The 16,955-nt window shown below is 40.1% G+C and overlaps 1 protein-coding gene across 1 annotated transcript in view; it reads right to left on the bottom strand.

The window, feature by feature from the left end:
- Positions 1 to 10,736: 10,736 nt before the first annotated feature.
- The window catches only part of SH3BP2 (SH3 domain binding protein 2), a 49,153-nt gene continuing 42,934 nt past the window's right edge, over positions 10,737 to 16,955 (bottom strand). The window contains exons 12-14 of the mRNA XM_063457722.1: positions 13,859 to 13,918; positions 12,312 to 13,375; positions 10,737 to 12,234 (exon numbers count right to left, since the gene is read on the bottom strand). Of these exons, the coding sequence (XP_063313792.1) occupies positions 13,235 to 13,375; positions 13,859 to 13,918 (201 nt within the window). The 3' untranslated portion in view covers positions 10,737 to 12,234; positions 12,312 to 13,234. The remainder of the gene's footprint in view (positions 12,235 to 12,311; positions 13,376 to 13,858; positions 13,919 to 16,955) is intronic.

Consider the following 16,955-nt stretch of genomic DNA (forward strand, 5'->3'; position numbering starts at 1 on the left):
TGTGTGACAGATCTCCACAGAAATAACAAAATCAACATTGTACAGTGTATTTCATACATCATATATTATTATTATTTTATTCTTTATAAAGCACCAGCAAATTCCATAGCACTGTACTAATGGGTGGACGAACAAACATGTAATTGTAACCAGACAAATTGGACACACAGGAACAGAGGGATTAAGGGCCCTGCTCAGTGAGTTCAACTTAACATCAATAAAAAATAACAGCATAGATGTAAGGTTTTTGAGCAGGGCTTGCTTCTCCTTTTGTCCCTGTTAATTATAGTATTGTGCTGCAGAATCTGAATATGCTGAATAAATGCTGCTTATAATAATAACAATAATATTTAGTGTGTACGGTTTGGTCTTCACCATCCTAAATGTTTTTCAAAATGTGCATTTATTTTTATTTTTTTGTCAATCTTTGTTTATTAGAATATTTTTCAAAGTATTAAGTGGTACAGAAAGTAGAAATAGAATAGCATTTAAACAACACATTAAGGTAAGTACATACATCCTTCAGGCTGCTACCCCCATCTAAGCGTACACATCAGGGGTCATGTGGCGGGGTATTTACGTGCGTTGGTGGTTGGACTTCAGTTCGCATGACCCTTAGTTGTCTAATTCGCTAAGGTTTACTGCGCCTCCTTTGGAGGGTCTAGGGGGTATGGAGGTGTTACAGTTCTATATTTCACCCTCTGTGTCTCTGTCCTACATCCCAGGGCTCCCCCTGCCTTTTCCTGTGCTTGTTGCATTTATTTTTATAACCTCTAGATGTCAGTGTAGTTTTCTGTATTCCCTGCTTTGAGAAAAAAATGTTTCCTCAAATGCAGTCTTCTTCAGTACATCCTATGAGTAAAGGCAAGTAAAGTTCAAAATGTGTTAGGACTTTAGTTCTGTTCATTCCGTCATCTGGAGCCTGCATTATATAATTGAATAAAGCCAGCTACACTATCCCACTGTGAGCGGTGATTTTTTTTTTTCTGGTGTAGCCTGAAAATTGTTCTCTTGTGGAAAATCTACGGACGAATTAAAAATACTGGGTTCTTGCAGTCCTATTCTAATTTGCTAGCCTAGGCTCAACCAAGTCTAAATGACCTGTAGGTGAATACAACAATGGCTGCTATGCTCTATCATGGAAATTTGCAGGTATGCCATACTGGGGTAATACCTGTGTTACACTGCAAGCACGTGTTCCATGTTTAAATATTTACTTGGTGCCGTCACATACATGATTCTCCTGCAGTGGTAGAAAACTGCCCGTTTCCTTATTGAAAGTAACAATAGGGGAACTCGGCCTACTTGTTAGACCTCTGGGTGGGTGTGCATTAGGACTGTCTGGGAGATCACTGCTTTCAGAGTAGTTCTCATGGAACGCAAAAATCAGATTGTATCAGTATCCCTAAGTGAAATAATATTAAAGGAACACACCACTGCTGCCCAAATACAAAAAATAAAAATAAATAAAGTACCGTATTTTTCGCTCCATAAGACACACCTAGTTTTTAGAGGAGGAAAACAAGAAAAAAATATTCTGAAGAAACAGAATTTACAACATATGGCCGACTATCCTAATACTGTTTAAGAGACAGAAACAAACAAAAAAATGGGCTTTGTGCATCATATGTATAAATTAATCATTGATTACGGGAGTCAATTATTACTTTATACATCTGATGTACAAAGTACATTTTTTTTGTTTGTTTATGCCCCTTACGTAGAATTGCAGCCGGCATTGTTTTTTAAGAAACAGAGACAATGTTTGTGTATGCGCTTCAGAGATAAAAATAACAGAAAATGGGTGTGAAGAAGGTGTATTCCTCTATCACCTTCAATGAAAGATAAAAACAGAAGTAAAGAATCTACACACCCAAAGTGTACACACAGGGTATACTTAAATGAATTTTTAAACAGCACAGGCTCAGTATATCTGTGGAAATAAAAATAATAAACACATAGTGCTTTCTGTATATAGCCAAAATAAATGCAGCATGGTGAGAAGAAAGAAACTCACAAAGCAGGAGCCGTGCCAGGCTCTATGTAATCAGTGTATGGGTGCCTATACAGGCTCAACGATATAGTGCCTTGTTTTTTACCTTAGACAGTGATTGAAAGAGTAAGGTAACGGGCGCACTGCTGTCCCGGCGAGACCAGTTGCTAGGCGAGGAGCAGGGGAAGCAGCGTGCAGCAGGGTAGACCCAACACAGGAATCCCAGCACCAGCAGCCTCCTTCATGCCGCACGCTTCCATGCTTCCCGACCAGGATCTGCCTTTCGCCCCTGCACTCGGACTTGGCGATTCGGCTCCAGTGAACACACATTCGCTCCATAAGACGCACAGACGTTTCCCCTTACGTCTATGGAGCAAAGAATACAGTACTGTTTGGTAAATATAACCCCAATGAAAACATTTATGCATTTAATTATGCATTATTTTAAATTGCCTTTGTTAGAGAGTGAATATCTAAAAACAGCTTGCAGTTCTCTTGTCTGTAGCCTTTACAATCCTTCCTCTTCTAACCCAGCCAGACTTTCTGTGGCTGTCCAATTACAGACTTCCCAATGCAGCTCAATGAGAAGTCTTTGCAAGGCAAGTTCTCTGAGCAATTGCTGCGTCTTGAGTTTAGTCCTCCTGAGCTAACAAAATCAGCAAATAACAGACCGGTTGTCTGACTGAAAGCCAGGGGGTGTAACAAAGTTCACTTATGAAAGTGCCTGTTTCTATTGAAATCTACACTTTTTTCAAATGAAAAAGAGGACACGCTGTTCACACATAAATCACTTCAGCAAACTGAAGAGCTTAGGGGGTCTGGAATGCCTCTTTAAGTAATCTGCAAATCCTGGACTTTAAATGCCCCTTAAGTATTCTGAAGAAACATTTTTAGGGTTATATTAAAGCAGACAGACAGTAAGTGTCAGGGAAGCAACCCAGTTATGCAGCGCTGTACTTAGCACAATAAAACGCCTTATCGCCCCCAAAACGCCTTACCAGCCTCCTGGTACGGACGAATTAAAAATACTGGGTTCTTGCAGTCCTATTCTAATTTGCTAGCCTAGGCTCAACCAAGTCTAAATGACCTGTAGGTGAATACAACAATGGCTGCTATGCTCTATCATGGAAATTTGCAGGTATGCCATACTGGGGTAATACCTGTGTTACACTGCAAGCACGTGTTCCATGTTTAAATATTTACTTGGTGCCGTCACATACATGATTCTCCTGCAGTGGTAGAAAACTGCCCGTTTCCTTATTGAAAGTAACAATAGGGGAACTCGGCCTACTTGTTAGACCTCTGGGTGGGTGTGCATTAGGACTGTCTGGGAGATCACTGCTTTCAGAGTAGTTCTCATGGAACGCAAAAATCAGATTGTATCAGTATCCCTAAGTGAAATAATATTAAAGGAACACACCACTGCTGCCCAAATACAAAAAATAAAAATAAATAAAGTACCGTATTTTTCGCTCCATAAGACACACCTAGTTTTTAGAGGAGGAAAACAAGAAAAAAATATTCTGAAGAAACAGAATTTACAACATATGGCCGACTATCCTAATACTGTTTAAGAGACAGAAACAAACAAAAAAATGGGCTTTGTGCATCATATGTATAAATTAATCATTGATTACGGGAGTCAATTATTACTTTATACATCTGATGTACAAAGTACATTTTTTTTGTTTGTTTATGCCCCTTACGTAGAATTGCAGCCGGCATTGTTTTTTAAGAAACAGAGACAATGTTTGTGTATGCGCTTCAGAGATAAAAATAACAGAAAATGGGTGTGAAGAAGGTGTATTCCTCTATCACCTTCAATGAAAGATAAAAACAGAAGTAAAGAATCTACACACCCAAAGTGTACACACAGGGTATACTTAAATGAATTTTTAAACAGCACAGGCTCAGTATATCTGTGGAAATAAAAATAATAAACACATAGTGCTTTCTGTATATAGCCAAAATAAATGCAGCATGGTGAGAAGAAAGAAACTCACAAAGCAGGAGCCGTGCCAGGCTCTATGTAATCAGTGTATGGGTGCCTATACAGGCTCAACGATATAGTGCCTTGTTTTTTACCTTAGACAGTGATTGAAAGAGTAAGGTAACGGGCGCACTGCTGTCCCGGCGAGACCAGTTGCTAGGCGAGGAGCAGGGGAAGCAGCGTGCAGCAGGGTAGACCCAACACAGGAATCCCAGCACCAGCAGCCTCCTTCATGCCGCACGCTTCCATGCTTCCCGACCAGGATCTGCCTTTCGCCCCTGCACTCGGACTTGGCGATTCGGCTCCAGTGAACACACATTCGCTCCATAAGACGCACAGACGTTTCCCCTTACGTCTATGGAGCAAAGAATACAGTACTGTTTGGTAAATATAACCCCAATGAAAACATTTATGCATTTAATTATGCATTATTTTAAATTGCCTTTGTTAGAGAGTGAATATCTAAAAACAGCTTGCAGTTCTCTTGTCTGTAGCCTTTACAATCCTTCCTCTTCTAACCCAGCCAGACTTTCTGTGGCTGTCCAATTACAGACTTCCCAATGCAGCTCAATGAGAAGTCTTTGCAAGGCAAGTTCTCTGAGCAATTGCTGCGTCTTGAGTTTAGTCCTCCTGAGCTAACGAAATCAGCAAATAACAGACCGGTTGTCTGACTGAAAGCCAGGGGGTGTAACAAAGTTCACTTATGAAAGTGCCTGTTTCTATTGAAATCTACACTTTTTTCAAATGAAAAAGAGGACACGCTGTTCACACATAAATCACTTCAGCAAACTGAAGAGCTTAGGGGGTCTGGAATGCCTCTTTAAGTAATCTGCAAATCCTGGACTTTAAATGCCCCTTAAGTATTCTGAAGAAACATTTTTAGGGTTATATTAAAGCAGACAGACAGTAAGTGTCAGGGAAGCAACCCAGTTATGCAGCGCTGTACTTAGCACAATAAAACGCCTTATCGCCCCCAAAACGCCTTACCAGCCTCCTGCCCTGGGGGACCAGAGAGCTTCCCCCCCGAGGCTGGCATCTCCTGATTTAGGCGGGCGGCGAGGGAACACTGTCCCCTGAGCTCTCCCTGCTCAGCTCCGGCATCACTGAGAGGCGAGCGAGGGAGCTGAGCAGGAGGATGAGAGCTCCCTCGCCACCCGCCTGAACTCTGCTACTGTCTCCCCGACCGCCTGCCAGCCCAACCAGCAGCAGCCCCACTGGACCACAGGAAAAAAATCCAAAATGTAAGCAAAAAAAATAATATAATTGTTAGTGTGTTAGTGTGTCTGTTAGTAAGTGTGTTTAGTGTGTCTGTTAGTGAGAGTGTGTATCTGTCGGTGAATGGGAGTGTGTGTGTAACTTGAATGAGTGATTGTGCATGCCTGTGAATGCGTATGTTTCAGTGAAAGTGGGTGTTGGTTAAACAGTGTGTGTGACAATGACTGTGTATCTGTGAGTGTATGCAGGGCATGCATCAGTGAGGGTGTGTGTCTGTCAGGAAGAGAAATTTAGAAGGGGGAGGGTGCCTGGATTTTGTCATACCTAGGGCAGCACAAAACCAGAATACCCCACTGCTGTTATGTCAGAGGGCATAGTGCAGACAATACACCGTATTTAGACCATTCTGAGATATCTAACTAGGCATGTTATTGTAGTATGGATGGAAGTGTAAATCTGTTTCAGTGAGAAGCAAGTAAATGCCAACTACATTATTTTAAAATAATTCACAAAAAAGAGGATTTTAATTCAGAATGTAATTAAAGTAAATTGGGCGATGGCACTCCCCTCTTTCAGTGTGCCATGAAGTGGAGCAGATGAGGAAGTGACTGCTTAAAATAGACATTACATACAGAAGCTGGATATTCTCTGTTTGGTCGGATATCCTGTTTGTACATTTTACTCATAGCTTTGCAGAGCTATAATAAACTCGTTTCAGAAAAAGAAAAAATAAATTCAAAAAAAGGAAGCCAATGGAATGGAATAAAATTTGCATTTGAAGCCTAGGACATAAGAAGGTTTCAAAAACATATATTTATAACATCAACATAACAATATATTTATGACATCAATGCTTGGACTGGGGTGGTGTATAAAATGCATTTCTTTACACCAGGGGACAGCACCAGGGCACCAGCGAGCTGTAGTGGGTATATTGCTCAGATTAAAATATGAAAATGTGGCCAGCTACTGCTAGCAATCTGCTAATGTAGTAAAGTAAATTAATTTGGACAGTATAGTCACCAGAACAACTACAGCTTATTGAATTTGTTCTGGTGAGTAGAATCAGTGCCTTCAGGCTTTTTGCTGTAAACACTGTCTTTTCAGAGAAAATGCAGTGTTTACATTACAGCCTAGTGATAACTTCACTGGCCACGCCTCAGATAGCTGTTAGAGATCCTTCCTGGGTCATGGCTGCCTAAAATGCACCCAAACATTCAGTATCTCCTCCCTCTGCATGCAGACACTGAACTTTCCTCATAGAGATTCATTGATTCAATTCATCTCTATGAGGAGATGCTGATTGGCCAGGGCTCTGTTTAAATCATACTGGCTCTTCCCCTGATCTGGCTCTTTGTCAGTCTCAGCCAATCCCCTTGGCTTCTAGCAGTTCAGCTCACTCAGTACTGACTGTGACTGACCAATGTACTTGAATGGGTTGACAGGACTAAAAAGGATAGCGTATGGTAAAGCATTCTACAAACTTTTTTCTTTTCCTATTACTTATCCATTCCTGAATTGTTTCCTTTGCCGCCAAGATCTGTGTGTTTATACTCTTTTGGAGGTCTGTGCATCTCATCTAACTGCACTTGCGTTATACAATGTGGGGACCTGTGTGTCCCACCACTTTTTCACTTAATGTGTTTTGAGAATCGAACATTTTCTTAATAAAAAGTAATTTACAAAAAAAACCCACTTTTTTTCCAGCAAAAACAATGATTTTAACATGCAAAAACAGAGCATGTAAATCAGTACAACACCTATGAAATGCATTAAAGTTGCGTTGGTTCCTGGAGTATCCGTTTAATAGTTAGGCCTTTTCCATTTTCTAGGGTACTTCCTGTTCATTTGCCTTCTATCAGCTAAACCCAGGCACTCAACATCATCTCTTCTGCTTTCTTCAGTACCAAATCAACTTGCTACCACCGTGGCAGATTGCATATCTAAAGATTTATTTTGACTAATTCTGTTAACTATGAGGAATTAATGTCAGTTGGGGGAGAACCTGCTAAAATACCTAATAATCTTATCAGAATGAAAGCGTCAGCTGAACTCAACTGGATCTTGGCAGCAATTTAAGAAGCCAGAACTTCCCGCCAAGTGCAGCTGTAGTTCTCCCTAGATTTCACGTTGAATTTGGCAGTGTCTAAGTTCTAGTGCGTCTGCCAAATCCACGGGAGCTGTAGCTGAATTGACGTTGGATACCCCAGCATTGTAGTCAACAATTATCAGAATGGAAAAAATTGAACTTGGTGTTTTGTGATTCTGTCACAGGAATTATTCTCCAATTTCTTTAGATGTACAGAACCAAAATATACATCTGTAAATAATGTCCCAGCAAGTAATCTACCCAAAATATTTCCAAACATAATTATCTGTATACATTAAAAATCATTAATTTCACAATACAAAAACATCCATAAGTATCTGTTGTGAGGGGGCTTTACAGGAGACAACAGGGAAATCAAAAGTTTTCCCTACACACCCTGTGCCCCTCACATGATCACTGGTGGTTTGTTGGACTATCCTCACCACTATCGAATGCAAATCACTTAAACCACTACCTTGGTGTTCCCTGGGCGTTCTGTGTGCTCTGAGTCATTAACTGAGCACCAGACCGCAAGAATCTCTTAAAGTAATTTACACCTAATAAGGGTTCCCCCAACGGACCACCATACAGCCCCGAGTGCCATCCACTGGACCACCAGGGATCTTAAAATGAATGGCCACCACTGGACCACTAGGCATTACATTCCCTCTTGCCAAAAATAAGCAGGAGGGAATGTCAAAAGAAAGAAATCTCCACACACACTCAAACACATTACTCAGCCACACTCAGAATCCCCTACACACAAAATTTAGCCACCGCGCACACAACAATCAACCAGCACACAGAGACAAACTCACCCCCACGCAGTCTGCATACAGCTCACAACCTTACAAAATACAGGTCAAGGAACAGTGCACACACAAAACAAAAAACAGTTAACATTTTTACAAGGATACTTAAAAATCACCTATCTCAGCAATCAAACATGGGGTTACCGTATATACTCGAGTATAAGACGAGTTTTTCAGCACATTTTTTGTGTGCTGAAAAACCCCCACTCGTCTTATACTTGAGTCAATTGTCTGTATTATGGCAATTTACATTGCCATAATACAGACAAGGACCGGGGGCTGGCAGGAAGCTGTAACTTACCTTCACCGCAGCTCCTGTCAGCTCCCTTCTCTCTCCTCCGGTCTGTGCAGCTCCCAGGTCAGCTCCCTCTGCAAGTCTCGCGAGAGCTGCGGGGTCAGAGCGTTGCCACGGGTTACCATGGCAACGCTCCGCGCGGCCGCGAGACTTGCAGAGGGAGCTGACCTGGGAGCTGCACGGACCGGAGGAGAGAGAAGGGAGCTGACAGGAGCTGCTGTGAAGGTAAGTAAGAGCTCGCTGCCAGCCCCCCTCCTACAGCCCATCCACTGGACCACCAGGGAGTGAGAGCCCCCCTCCCTGGCCAGCTAACAAGCAGGGAGGGGGGACGAAAAAAAAATCAAAAAATTATAATAAAATAAAAAAAATAATAATATAAGAAAAAAAATAATATTAAAATAATAATAATTAAATAATAATAAAAAATGCCCACCCCCCACCAATGCTCTGCATCACACACACACACACTGCACTCATATACACACACCACTCATACACACACTGCACTCATACACACACTGCACTCATACACACACTGCATACACACACACACTGCACTCATACACACTGCATTCATACACACACTGCATACACACAGCATTCATACACACACACTGCATTCATACACACACTGCATTCATACACACACACTGCACTCATACACACACTGCACTCATACACACACTGCACTCATACACACACTGCATTCATACACACACTGCATTCATACACACACACTGCATTCATTATATACACACACACTGTAAATAAATATTAAATTAATATAATTCTTTTAGGATCTAATTTTATTTAGAAATTTACCAGTAGCTACTGCATTTCCCACCCTAGTCTTATACTCGAGTCAATAAGTTTTCCTAGTTTTTTGGGGTAAAATTAGGGGCCTCGGCTTATATTCGGGTCGGCTTATACTCGAGTATATACGGTAAGTTCCACCATACGAACATATTGTGTTATGCCCACCACTATGTGACAGTACCCCTATATCTGTGGGTTCCACAGATATTGCAACATGTTAGATTTACTTGCTAACTTGCAACACTTACAGTTTGAACTGCTTCCAGAGACTCCTCAATTTATGCTTGTGGTCACCTCCATAGGGGCACCCATAGTTAATACTAAAGTATTAACCAACAGAAATACAATGAGGTTATTTCTTAAAGGAAAGCTCCAAGCTACAGTGATGGTGGTTATAGTGCCAGATGTCCACTGGCACCCTCCCACAGTAAGTAGTCAAAATTGAATCTAATGAATGTACCCACTCATCACATGTACTTCATGAAGCAATGATAACATTCTATAGAATGTAAGCTTGTTTGAGCAGGGTCCTCTTCAACCTATCGTTCCTGTAAGTTTTCTTGTAATTGTCCTATTTATAGTTAAATCCCCCCTCTCATAATATTGTAAAGCTCTACGGAATCTGTTGGCACTATATAAATGGCAATAATAATAATAATAATAATAATAATAATAACATTCAATAAACGCACTGTTTTAATTTTTTTTTAAAAAGCATGGTGTCACAGAAGGATTAAGATCCCACGGAGACAAAGCTTGCTTTGTGCCAACATCTACCTTAATTCTTCACACATGGATGGATGGCAGATTGGTCCAGGCAAATTCCAGGTTCTTGGGACTCTATCTATTCGTTGAGACCTAAGGTCACTGTATTGTTAATTCTGCACTGCATGACTGTGACTATTAGAAAACAAACAATTGCATTTTTGAAAATGCTGAGATTTTATTGTTTATATGCGGAATGTCAGTCTTTCCATCACTTAATTAACGAAATTACATGTAACACTTCCTCTTACAGCCCCATCACAATCCTTGTTTTGGAAACCTATAAAGGTAAGCAATGCCTGGGCTTTACAGTCAGCAACACACGGACGGGGGCGATGAAAAACAAAAATTGACCATAACATATTAACGATTGACAGAATTTAGCAGACACATACAAGGCTAATACTAGCAGTAACTAGACACAGAATTTGCAACATGTAGGCTAAAATAGTCAAGCTTTGAATGCCATCGTGGTCTTTGGTTTGCCAGGTCAATTTTCAATTTGCCCAAAATATACTATTTTTTTTCTTGAAAATAATACTTTACAGTGGACAACCAAACTACAGTGGACAACCAAATAACATAATTGTGCTGTTGTTAAAATGAACAGATAGTAATGCTTCGGTTATTTAAATATTAATTTACTATACACATAAAGCATCCTCATCATTAAGAAATTAAATATTTTTCTATATATTATATATATATATATATAGATAGATAGATAGATAGATATATTTGTTTGTTTGTTTTTTAGAAAAAGGAAAAAAGTAACTAAACAGAAAACAAATTGTGAGGTGCAGACACATTTCTGAAAATCTTTTTAATATCTTTAGATGAGCCAAAAGGAAGGAGGCAGACAAGATTAAATAGAATTTAGGAGACAGTAAACATTTTACAATTCACTTTTACAAGCTGTAACCCCCGTGTCCGTGAAATGCTCTGCATAATAGCTAATACATTCCATTCCTATAAGACTGTGTTCACCTATAAATCCAGGTGACATTTGTAGTGTATAAAATACAAAATATGTCAGATAAAAACCGTTAATACATTTTATGGTCATAAACCAACAATCTTTTCTAAAAGGAGGGTGTTTAAACCAGAAGGATGTCATATAATGAACACCAATAAACAGGCTGGAATGGTGGATTCCAGTTAACATATTGACTGTACATTACACCACAAGCAATGCGAATAACCCAAAGTTTGGACACGTATAGACACATATAAGGAAGACATTGACTACCATCTAGATCTTCCCTTCTCATTCCTCACTGTACAAGTTACCCTTTTTAATAGAACACACAGCATCCTTTCAATAAGGATGGATTCCTGCTGGTGGACAACAATACATTTATCTGGAAATAGTTTGGCAGCCAAATTGTTAATGTGTTGAGCATTTTCTCCAACAGTTTTTTTTTTTTTGCACTGTTGGTGACAAGGTATTTGAATAAAAATGTTGTATGCAGAGGGGGCATGGATTATCCACACTTTGACCTTGCCGATATCAGCAGATTTGGGATATTTTATACATGCAATAACTGATCACATTGTATCTCTGGTTTAAACATATCTGCTGGTCCGATGGCCGATTTGTAAAGTCCTGGGCGTGATCCTTGAGAAGTAGCAGGTGGACATATATTAAATTATACATTTCTTAATCATCTACTAGTTTGTTCACAATTTAATCTATTTAGATATTTGAGGACTACAGTTTCCCATAATGCTCAGTCTGAACCCATAAAAAAGTAGTCCAAGGGTATCTGCAGTGCAGAACTTAGCTGTCACTGACATTCATTCTTAATGAAATCTAAAACTTTTTAACGGGGGACTCGAATCCCCATAGTCACTACAGTATTTTATATTGGCTATGGTGCCAGAAGTTTTCCTGGGTTGCCGTCCCACTATTAAGACATTCTGTAAAACAATTTGCCAGTGTGATGGTGTCGGGTGACTACTGACACCATAATCACTACAGCACACCATAGGTGATTATGGTGCTTAAGTGTCCCTTTGATATTCTACAGACACAGATATTGGAACATGGCAGGCAGATTTTTTAACAATAGATTCTCTACACACACGTTTCATAATGTATCAAATGTGCCACTAGCATATTAGAATAAATGTAAACACTGAATTATAAAGGGACACTCCAAGAACTAAACACAAAACCACCACAGCCTGCTGTAGTGGTTATAGTGTCAGAAGTGCCCTGGCACCCTCCCAAATTAATTTGTCAAACCATTTTAACCCCTTAAGGACACATGACATGTGTGACATGTCATGATTCCCTTTTATTCCAGGAGTTTGGTCCTTAAGGGGTTAAAAACAGTTTGACAGCTTACCTGGGTCCTGTCAGGTGCCAGGGCACTGGTATTGTAACCACTACCAGTGTAATGGTTATAGTGGTTGGAAGCTTACCTTTAAATCTCCTATGTTGTAAATTCAACGGCAGATTACCAAATTACACTAAAGAAACCGCCGCGCAGCTCAGGACTCTAAAACAATATGCATTGCAACTGAAACAAACAGATGTAAAGGGACATATAATGTCATGATTTCATTCTGTGCACAGATTAACCATTTTGTATATTACTTCCAATGCTTTTGATAGAAAATTGCCATGCAAAAGATCTCAGTACGAGATATTTTTTGGTAAAAAGGAGAGAAAACAGTCTTCAGCAATAATACGTGGTTAACACACCCCTACTGGAATATATTCCCCGTCCATTCATACTAAAGGTTTCACAGAGAATTCTTCTAAATATGATGATAGGACCCCCATGGACACATTTAATTTTAATTCAGAGAAGGTTCTTTGGAAACAGAACAGGCGTTGGAAGAAGGATTTGCGATGGTGATATTTGGTAAATCAGTGAGCAAAAACGCAGAATGCACCGGTCACAGTTCACAGCTGGACTAAGGGATGCCGGGCCAAAACCACACCCAGCCAGTTACACACACACACACATTGTGTGTACACCTAAGGCCACAACGTCCCATTGTTGCTGGTTTCATCCAGAGTCTCTAATGAGGTAAAATGGGCTCCACAAGCCATGTCCGTTGATGAGATAATACTCCGTTGATGAGTTAAGAGTTATTTTCAGACTCTCATTAACACAACTATTCTCCAGTTAAAGTCATTCATGTCCATTATATTCTTATATAAAAAAAATAGAGAAAAAAATATTCACATTTCTATTGGCAGAACCCATTCCGTTTATCAATTTATTATTGTTCATATACGGTCTTGTCACCTTGCAGAACTCGGACACCCATAAGCATGTTTAAGAATTAGATTTTCATGGCTGGGTAGTTTATTTGCATAGTAGTGTTCAACCAGACTTCCAACGTCTTCAAACAATACATCTGCTTCTAGGTAAACTTTGTTATCCTAAAAGAAGAGAAGATATTACAATAATTTTACTTCACCTCAGTGGATCTTAAAGGTTAGTTCAGGACTCAAAAACTGCAATTTTAGTGGGTCTTCCCTGTTTTGAAAACACTTTATTTTTCTTAATTTTGCTAATTTTGCAGTTCAACTATGTACATAACTTGAGTCTCTGTTTAAAAAGTTTTATGGGGTTTATTCACAAAATTATAGACAATAATGACAAATAAATCGCAAATTACTTGAAGGCTAACGTATTAGGACAAATATGAAAGCATTATGTGCACAAGACCTGCTAAATGAAAAAGAACCAGTGGGTCTGTCATAGAACTTTGATGCAATGGTTTGAATATTTATTTCACCAACACAAAATATGCAGTTCCTTTTACCAAAGAGGCTTAAATAAGGTTCTGCATGACTCAAAGTTCACATATTTCTGTTGGGGGTGGAGTATCGTGTGTTTTTTTTAAAAAAAAATCTACCAACCTTTTCAAAGATCCTGTAGTTCCGGACTTTGTCGGCCATCCCATCCCACACAACTAAAACCTTGAATGAAAGATGGAAGACTGTTATTTCAGCAAACGCTGTAATTTCAAATGTTTTTATTTATATTGCATTCTTACTAACAATTGATCTATAGAATGTTTAATTACAATAGTTAAGTCACAAAACCGAGTTATGTATTGAAAACAAATGAGCACATCAACTAATTTCAAAGCGAAAAAACCCACGTGTGTTTGTATCGAAGATAGTCATGAACTGTTTATTTTATTAACATGTCTTTCTACTGAGTTAACCTGATCTACTTGTTATTTTAAAGGAGACAGCTATGTTTTCAAAATCCAAGCAGCATTGTGGATGATACCACAGGGACATAAAAACTATAATGCATGGTGTGATTGCATATACATGTCTTGAATTGCTGTGTTCCATTCCCTAATGTAGTACTCTCCTGTAGAGATGTACTTTGTCAAAAATAAATTTGTTTCAGTTCGTTGTTAATTTGTAATTTTTTAAATGTCTACAAATTTAGATTCAGAACGAATTGCTTTTTAGTGACACTGGCAGTTTAGTAGAGAGGTCCGTAAACAGCTAAAGTCGCTAAACAGCAATTCCCACGTAAGGTAGGAATCAGAATACCAAATTAGCTATCTACTAAACAGATAAGAGAGAAAAAATAAGAAAAGCCCTTTATTCTTAAATTTGCTTGTTCAGTTGCTCAGTGGACACATCCCTTATTTGGCAATCCAACATAAGGATAGGATACTGTCTACTAAACAGATGAAAAATCAAAATTAAGAAAAAAAAATCAGTTTCTTAAATTTGCTGTTTCAGTTTCTTAGTCAATAAGTCCCTGGTTGACTATCCCTGTGAAACCAAATGGATCTGGAATAATTTGTTTTGATTTGCTCAGAATTTATTTGTTTTCGGATTGTATCAATGTCAGCCAATTCTGAAATTCAGACGCTTTCAAATGACTAAATTCGTACAAAATTCTATTTGGAATGAAACAAATTGCACTTGTCTATTCTCCTGCTACTGATATGAAAGGGGAAAGTCTTGATACATAACGCTGATGTGTTTATAAGTAAAGAATATTGTTATCTTGGGTTTCTGGAGACATTTATAAACCCCCTCAACCTTCGGACTCATGATTTACCATAATGTCTCATCGGAATTATTTTCCCATAATAAATGCTTCACCATTATCTATTTTATATTTATATGAGCATTACCGCATTACCATTCAATGGAGAGCTTTTGAATTGCACTATACTTTCAGTTATAAACAATTAAAAGTCAACCAGACTTGATAGAAAGTATATATTTACTCTTAGCCTCAGTCTCTACGAACTATGCTATTTTGTTAAACTTGTGATGATTTCACTGTGCTGTGTGCACCACATGCGTGTTTGAAAGCTGCTGACTAAAGCAGTGCATCTTTTATTTTTTTTTTTTTTTGTCAATCTTTATTTTATTTGTGCTTAGAGAGAACAGAGATGCCTAGCTCGCCACAACCGCGGGCATAGACAGGCATATAGACACATCGTGTCATAAACATAACAATACTTTGCAGTAAAATATCACATTGTGGTACAAATCGTTAGGTATTGTGAAAGTAACTATACACAAATTTGTTTTGTTTTTATAGTGGGCTAGAGTGTTAAAACGAGTTGTCTCCTCTATGACTGTAAAGGTGCCAGGCTAGAGATGGCATTGTCAATGTTGTAAGGGGTGTGTTGGTTTGTGTGCTTGGGGCCTATATGGTAATTGTCCTCCCACCTGGTGTTGGTGTAGCAGGGCTCTATTTAGCTAGTCGTTGTGTTCGGTCGCCCCCCTATTTGCTTAGTAAATTGTAGTGGTGAGAGCGTGTTGTCCTACCATAGCGGTCTAGTGTATACTCAGTGTTCTGTGGCGGTAGAGTCTCTCACATCCCCCATTAGGTGGGGTCTGTTGGGTTGCCTCACTGCCTGGCTAAAAGTTCAGCTTCTATACGGGATGGTGTCGTATGTCGGAGCTGTGGTGACTGTGGTCTTCGGGACCTGTCTAAGGTAGTCGTGTGTTTTGGCCCTATGTCCGGTTCCTGGGGTGATATGTGGCGCTCCATGCTGTACTGTGCTCCTTTACCCTGGAGCACTCGGGGGGGGGGGGTGGTTGTATAGACGTAACGTGGTGTTGCCACCTTGTGGCTTAGGCCTATCAGAGAGAGTGGTATTGGTAAGATATATACGAACTTTAAAACAGAATTAAAACATAAACACAAATTATAATTTGAAAGTCTCCTTGACTGAAGAAGTTCAGGTAAGTCTCTTATCCCTTCCCGGCTCAAGCGTGGGTTTGGCCGTGGCCGCTCTTGCGGGTGTGTGCCCATGGGAAGCTGTGCGTTGCTGTGGGATACCCAGTGCCGTCAGCAGGGCCGGGATTTCGGTCGGGTCTGTGGCCTTGTACGATTTGTCAGCTTTTGTGACCCAGATTGATCGTGGTGTCGCCCATCTGTAGGGCTGCTTCTCGGCTTGCAGGATTTTCGTTAGGGGTTGCATGGATTTCCTCCACAACAAGGTGGATCTGCTTAAATCCTGGAAGAGGGAGAGTTGGCATTGTTCAAATTCGTAGGGAGACTGTCCCTTCAGTGCTTGTAGGAGTCCCATCTTGTCCGTGATTGATTGGCATCGCAGGATGACGTCCCGGGGTGCTGTCGCTGGTGCCTGGGGGGATTTGGTGATCCTATATACACCATCGAAGGTAAAGTATTTGGCCTGCTTTGCTGGGAGTAGGGAGGCCACCAGCCTCCGGATAAAGTGTGGCAGCTCGTCGAGAGGGATTGTTTCTAGGACCCCCCTGATCTTTAAATTCTTCCTCCGCCCCCTATCGTCCAAGATATTCACTTGCCTGTTTGTTTCGTACTGTGAGGCCTGTATTTGTTGTACCCGGTCGCCCAGCTCCTTCAGCCCCTGCTTAAGGTCAATCACCTCCCCCTCTGTGGCTTGGGTGCGTGCAGTGACGGCCTGTACCTCCGTGGTGAGCACCGCCAAATCAGCTTCCCACATTCTCCGGAGGTTATGCTGGAGGCTGGTAAGCATGT

Source organism: Pelobates fuscus, chromosome 6 (genome assembly GCF_036172605.1).
Source record: "Pelobates fuscus isolate aPelFus1 chromosome 6, aPelFus1.pri, whole genome shotgun sequence".
NCBI lineage: Eukaryota > Metazoa > Chordata > Amphibia > Anura > Pelobatidae > Pelobates > Pelobates fuscus.